The following is a 7,020-nucleotide window of genomic DNA, read 5'->3' as shown; positions in this document are numbered from 1 at the left end:
AGCTGTGCTTGCACTGCTGGTCCAGCTCGTACAGGGCCCAGCGGCCCGGGAGGTCTGTGGGGAGGGGCAGGGCCGAGGAGGGCGCATCCAGGAGGCAGTCCCCTGGGGAGGGCGAGCAGAGGATCGGAGCAGGCCAGGGCACCCTCCCCAGCCACGCACGGCCTCTAAGCTGCACTTGCCTTCCTCCAGGCTGGCCAAAAGCATAGGCAACAGTTTCTGGCCCTCAACTCAGGAGCCGTTAATGCTCTGGCTTCTACGCCATGCTTACCTAATCAGCAAAGATTTCCAGGTGACTCTTGCTGTCCAGAGCACCCAGGCTATACACCCCTAATAATCCATGTGCAGCTGGCGAAGCCGGTGAGCCGTCGGGGCAAGCCACATCACAGTACGAGTGGGTGTAAGTGTGTTTGCGAGAGGGTGTGTGTGCTCGCCAGAAAGGGAGACCACGGAGCATGGTCACACCACACTTCCTCCTGCTCCAACTTGCCCCCCTTTCGGGATTTGGGGCACACACCTACAGGAGCTTGGCGTGTTTCTCAAGCCCCAGGAGTCTAAGCTTGCAGTTGCCTGTGGGATCCTACTGCCTAATCTACCGGGCCGTAGAGCTGGCCCTGAGCATGCTCATAAAACGGCACACAAGCGGAGCCGCGGGGCTCGGGCAGCCTGTTGTGTTGGCACCTCATGTCCCGTCTCCCCGAGTTTGGGGAACCAGGACTACAGGGCTTCGTTGCTTTACTCGACCATTCAGACTGCTCTGGCCACGGCCTTCCTCACCCCCTCCTGGTCTTAACACGCACTCGGTCTCCTGGCCATCCGGGGCTGGCTGTGACCACCACTCAGCCTGGAGTGTTCTCCTCCCTCCTGCACTACAGACTGTCTCCCTCACCTCCTCAGCCGACATTCTCAGACTAACCCACCTGCTCTGTGCCCCGCAGATCTAAGTTAGCCTAGAACCTGGACAGCCCTGAGCTCAGGCAAGGCAGGGCAGGGCAGGGCAGGGCAGGGCAGGGCAGGGCAGGGCAGGCTAGGCTTTGGGAGGGTGGTCCAAGCACTGCAGCACAGGCCTGGTGCCTACCGTGCCCGCCGTCCAGGAGCTCTGTGAGGTACATGGCACTGCAGGGCGACCAGGGCAGTGTCTTGTTGAGGTGGACGAACAGAGGCGCCATCACGTGGTGCTTGTCCAAGGGCCCGAAGAGCCGCGTACAGGGCTTGGAGTCATCGTGGGGCATGCTGAGGACGTGCCCTGGGGAGTAGAGAGCCCGGTCCACTCCGCCTGCCCCTGCCCTTCTGGCGGCCCATCCTGCCCGACTACTCCCCTGCCTGGGGCAGAGGTTGGTGTCTGCGGGACTAACAGCCACCTGCTCCTCTGAACAGCCAGTCACTGACTCTGGAGTTCTTGTTTTGGGGCCTACCTGGGCTTCCTCTTCCAGGAAGAGGACTGACACGGAGTGACATGGATACAGTGACCCCCATCAGGTCTGGGACTCTGCGGCTCACCTTCCCCCACACCCTTCCTGCTGGGCTCGCGAGAAGCATCACGCCCTCCCAGAGTGCCCGCCTCCTGTGTTGGCAGTCTCCAGTGACCCTGATGCTGGGCCGGGACACCAGGACGCCGGGACACGGCCTCGGTCTGGGCCGTGTGCCCAGGGTGGGAGCGGAGTTATGGAGCCAGACCTCTACATGCGTATTCACGTATCCCTGAGAGGCCAGTCTGGCTCTGTCAGTTCCCAGGGGGAGTGGCCCCTACGAGGGCTGCAGGTCCCTCGGATCTGCACGACCCTGAGTCTGGAGGGACCACGCCCGTGATGCGGAGAAGTGGGCTTTGGGCTGGCAGGTCTCACCGAGCTCGTGGGCCAGTGTGTAGGCCGCCTGCAGCCCCTCGTCCTCAATCACAGAGCAGCTCTGGTTGGGGTCGCAGATGGTGCCAACGTCGGCCACGCCCAGGGTATCGCACTGCCCCTCCTTCCCACAGAAGTTCTGCTTGGCGGAGAGAGCGCGCGTCAGTGCCGGGGAGAGGACGGCGGGCACAGGGTGGGAGGCCGCACCAGCGTGCGGGTGGCATTTCACCACCACTTGTTCTGTCTTGGGCGTGGTCAAGCCAGCTCACCCATTCTGCCTTCCTCACGTACAGAGTGACCGGGGAAATTTACTTTGGTTAAACACAAATGGGGGCCGGGTAGTGAGGCAGTGGTAATGCAACTGGGCCACATGGGAAGGTCCTGGGTTCGCATCCTGGGGCCTCCATGAGCACACTGGGCATGTACATGCCCAAGCCAGCTGAGCCTGGGAGCGGATGGTACTGTGAAGGCCCTGTTGGGGGCCCCATCATATCCTGGGCCACCACGTGAGGACGCTGCTCTGCAGCGTGCTGTGCTGGCAGCGAGCTCGAGGCCTAGTTCACAGCACAGCCCTTCAGAGAGACTGCTAGGGCCCAATCACAGCCCGGCTGCTGCGCAGCAAGAGAGCAGCGAGCCACTCCACGCCACTGTGTCCCCAGGTTGAAGACGGGGACGCTCCATTGCTGGTCTAGTGAGGCTGCTGGGAGCGCGAGTGGGCAGGGCCTGGGACCTGTCTTCACTCTCTCCTGCCCTCAGGATGTGTTGAGGTTAGACAGGTGGGTAGCCCTGAGGTGTGGAGCCTCGAGGGGCCCCTGGGGCCTGCTCCTTGGGTGACTCCCAGCGTGCTCTCTTGTCCAACCCAGACTGGTCTCTCCCTGGGCGGCTCGAGCCTGTTTCCCCTTGCCATGACGTCAGCACACAGCTGGTCACAAACGTCTGGAAACAGCCCTTCTGAGATGCTCCTCCTCCCCTCGAGAATCTTCTAGCCTCTCATCGTCCCCTGGGCGGCTCTGGCGTCCAGCTGGGGCCAGCAGGGAGCCGGCTCCCATGTGTGGTCTGATCTGCCCATCCCACCCCCGGCTTCTGGAGCCACCGAGACCTGTCTGGTGAGCAGGATAGCCGTGTCGTAGTGCTCTGGGTGGCGGTCGCTGGGCTGGTTGAAACGCCGCTGCCAGCTGCAGAAGTTGCGCAGGGTCAGCCCGCCATTGTCCGACACCTCGGGGCCCCACTTCTCGTCCTCCACGATCAGCACCTTCACCACGATCAGTGAGATGGCGTTCCCGATGCTGGGGTGCTTGTAGATGCGGGCAGCCACTGACATCAGCGTCAGCATGTGGTTCTGCCGGAAGGAGGGGATGCAGGCAGAGGGGAGGGTCAAGTCTCACTGCCCCGTGGCTGCCCGCTGGGACCGCCTCTGCCAATGCCCTCTGCCAGGGGCATTTACCAGCTCTGGGCTGAGCGCTGATAGAGGGTCACGCCAGACTCACAGCCTCGGTTCTATTCTCGCTTATCTTACGCATCTGCACCCAGGCCCGCCTGGCTGTGTGGGCCCTGACCACCTGCAGCTACCGAGCCCTAAATTACTTAAAGCTAGGTAGGATCCAAGGACAGTCCCCAGCCACACCGGCCCCGTTTCTGGCATCGCTGGCCAGACGTGGCTGGTGTACAGGAGAGCGCCGACAGAGCGTTCTGTTGGACTTTCTCGCTTATCCCACCAGATCGTGATGCCTAGCTCCTGACAGCACCCACCCTCCCTGGCCTCAGCCCAGGAGTGACCACCTGAGAGTTCAGAGTTCAGACTTCCCTTGGAGGCCAGCGAGCAGCCTCCTGAGGTCTGCTGGGGCAGCCTCTATTCTTTAGGAAGGGATCCTTACCCCTGAATGCTCTGCTTTAATACCCACTCCTTAGAATGGCTACTGCACACGGGGCCTGGCTGGCCTTTGCACACGCCACTCCTTAAATCCTCCCAGTGGCCCGTGAAGCAGGTGCTGCAACCCCGCTTCTCCAGGGAGTGGAGGCTCACACGGTAAACAGCTCTCGAAGCTGATGTCTGCCATCATGCTACTCTGACCTACACTCTTTGAATGAAGTTCCCGGCGTACGGCTACCCGGCTGCTGCCTGGACAGCCCTGAAGGGCTTCATTCTTTGCTTGGGGCTCAGACGCATCCAGTGGCCTAATGAGACCCACGTGCGTGGAACCCCACCTGCTGCGTCCCGCCCCAGCCAGCTGAAGGAGCCTGCGTCACTGCTTGGCCTCTGTCCTGTCCCGGGGCTGCCAGCTGCTCCCTGCTGGATTCCAAGGCTGGGGAGGAGGCCAGCTGGGAGCACACTCTCCTACTGCAGGCCCTCCTGAAGCCGCCCTCAGGGTTGTTTTGCAGGAGAGGAGACAGGGGGCAGAGGCAGGCGTGCCTTGAGCCCAGAGCGTGGCCAGCTGGGCTGCTGCCGTGAGCCCCTCGCTCCCTTTCCTGTGGTCTGGAAGGAGAGAGCAGGAGGGGGAAGGCTGGAGAGGGACATTCCACCATGGGAGGCCACATGTGGGAGTTCCAGACGCATCCCATTACTTGTGAATGGGATCTGTCTGTCCACCTCGCAGGCCACGAGCCAGGTGTTTGTCCGCTCTACAAGCAGGGCTTGGCAGGTTGCTGGCGTGTCAGGCACTCCAGCTATGTTTAGGCTGATGTAAACATCTTATCAGCAGGGCTGAAACTTGGCCCTTACTCCTGGAGCTGGATTCCTGAGGGGAAAGAGCAGTCCCGTCATTATGCAACCGGGTGAGTGCGGAGGAATGGGGACTCACTGAGGCCGACTTCTGGCTGGGTCTCCCCTGCTCGGAGGGAGCAGAAAGTCTCCCAGCGTCTCTAGGAAAAGCCAGGATCTGACGGGCCAGGCGCCAGCCCCTAGGATGTCTTCTGAAGCAACCTGCAACGGACTCCCTAGATTTCCTCCCAGAGTCCCAATTCCACCATCCGAGAAGCGGGACGGTGAGGTCGCACCAAGAAGGTGTGAGGCCAAGCCCTTCCTTGCTGCCAAGACAGCGCAGCTCCACGGGGGAGACTGGGGGTCTGGAACAGTCCGAGCCGGCAGGTGAGGCTGGGCTGAGTGAGGGACGACGTGGTGGTCGCACCGTCCTCGGAGACCCGAGGTACGGGGCAGAAGGGACTTTCGCACTAAGGTGTCCAGGGACCTTGCTCTGCAGTTCAGGGTGTCCACATAACCGTCTTCTCCAGACACTGCCCAGAGGCCAGGCCGAGCAGGCCCGAAAGCCAGGAGCTCTAAGGCAGTGGGTGGGCTCGAGGACCTCCAGACGGCCTGGCTGCCAACCATCTCCGAAGAGGGCTTGCACTGCAAGAGGGCTGCACGGGTGCTGCAGCCAATGCACCCTCAACATCCCTGATCCTGACCCGGTGACCTCCCTCTGGGGGCCTGGCCAGCCCACTCACTGGTCCTCTCCCGTCAGCAATTCTGACAAACAACAGCAAGGATGCCTGCCATCCCCAGCATCTCGCAGTTCCCCAGGGTGCTGGACCACTGTACCGGGGTGAGGTGTGTCTCAGTCCCTGAGCCTCCGATCTTCACCAGTGCCCTGGGCCCCAAGAACAGCCTGACCTAGAGCCCCATGGGGTGGGGACAGGCCTGGAGCCGGTTAAGGAAGAGGTCAAAGGGCTTGTGCACTCCCTGACGTCTGTTTCTACTGCCCTGCTCACCCGCAAAGGCAGGTGTTTGGAGAAGAATGAGTGACATCTCGCCCTCGGGCCAGCTCCACACAGGTCACCTGCAGACACCTCGTCAGGTAGGTGGGAGCCTGTGGCCAGCCTGCCTGGGGAGCCAGACACCCTGCTCTTGAATGACTTGGGGACCTCATGCCCCCCACTTCTCATCAGGGAAAGGAGGCATTTTTCAGGGAATCTCCTCTGCTGATGCCCCCTAGGACCTGGGAAAGAGGGAGATTCGCAGAATCTTTGCTATAGAAACAAGGACATCCTCTTCCAGAGCTCCCAAGGAGTCAATGTCAACGTGGGGGCGAGGGGAGTCTGGGAAGCCTGGACCTGGGCAGACTCTTCTGGAAGCTCCCTGGCCTGCCCACAAGGTCACGGCTGCACTGCCCCTCGCTCTGCACGCACAGCCCCATGGCTCTCCTTCAGCGCTGCCTGGCAAGGCCGGGAGAGGAAGACGGTGGAGGCGTTCTCTGCCCTGTGCACCTGGTGCCCTTCCTCCTTCCCAGTGTCTGTCTAGGGCCGGGCACTGCTGGGGAGTCTTGAGATCGTGCAAGAAAGGAGGAAGAAGCAAGGGACCATGGAAAGGGACCCATGTGGAGGCCCGCCTCTCTCCTTGTTCTTCACACAGCAAAGGGCGACGTCACCTCTCCAAAGCACACGCTTGCACAGAGCCCCAAGGATCCATCGTAGACCGGCTGAGCCCAGAAAGAAGGGCTGGGACAGCAACCCTAAAAGCTGGACTCCCATGGCATGTCCACACTCCAGCAGGTGGTTCCTGCCACGGAAGGCACTCGTTGCAGCTAGGCTCTCCTGGCCACCAACTGTGTGCCAGGCACCGGGCCAGGTGCTGTCTGCACTTTGTTATAGCATTGAGATGAGGCTAGGACTTGGGTGTAACCGCTTCTATTCTCTGGTGAAGAGATCAAGGTACAGTGGTCCCTCCTGATCCCTGGGGATACCTTCTAAGATCCCGGCAGATGCCTGAACCCGCGGATGGCACTGAACGCTGCACGCAGCTTGTTTCCTCCTCCGCTTGCACGCCTACCCGCGCCGCACTAGCTCGAGAGTCAGGCACGGTAAGAGTAAGAACGACAGCTACTGAGCAAATAGAACAATTCCAAGAATATCCTACGAGAAGAGTTACGTGGTGTGGTCTCTAAGTACCATATTGTGTGCTGTGCACCCATTTTCAGGCCATGGTTGACTGAGGGTAACAGAGAAAGGGAAACGTGGCCTGGGGAGAGGGCGAGTGTGCAGAGAAATAGGAAATGCGCTCCGGGGTGCTCCCTGCATGGCCCACGCCCCGAGTCCTGCACCGCCTGCACCGTCTTTGCTGCTGAAATGAGAACTACAGCCAGGCCAAAGCACGCGGCCAGCCAGCGGCCCTCACCACGCATGTGCACCCCAGCCCCGGGCGGCAGCGTGCCAACTGCTGGGCGTGCGGACGTTTCCTCTGGGAAACACT

The 7,020-nt window shown here is 61.4% G+C and overlaps 1 protein-coding gene across 1 annotated transcript in view; it reads right to left on the bottom strand.

The window, feature by feature from the left end:
• The window catches only part of ADAMTS8 (ADAM metallopeptidase with thrombospondin type 1 motif 8), a 32,211-nt gene that overhangs the window by 12,221 nt on the left and 12,970 nt on the right, over positions 1-7,020 (bottom strand). The window contains exons 6-8 of the mRNA XM_006150649.2: positions 2,938-3,177; positions 1,842-1,977; positions 1,076-1,243 (exon numbers count right to left, since the gene is read on the bottom strand). Coding sequence (XP_006150711.1) covers positions 1,076-1,243; positions 1,842-1,977; positions 2,938-3,177 — 544 coding nt within the window. The remainder of the gene's footprint in view (positions 1-1,075; positions 1,244-1,841; positions 1,978-2,937; positions 3,178-7,020) is intronic.

Source organism: Tupaia chinensis, unplaced genomic scaffold (assembly GCF_000334495.1).
Source record: "Tupaia chinensis unplaced genomic scaffold, TupChi_1.0 Scaffold000292_1, whole genome shotgun sequence".
In the NCBI taxonomy this organism is placed as follows: domain Eukaryota; kingdom Metazoa; phylum Chordata; class Mammalia; order Scandentia; family Tupaiidae; genus Tupaia; species Tupaia belangeri.
The sequence above is the reverse complement of the archived record's forward strand: the minus strand, read 5'-3'. Positions and strand labels throughout refer to the sequence as shown.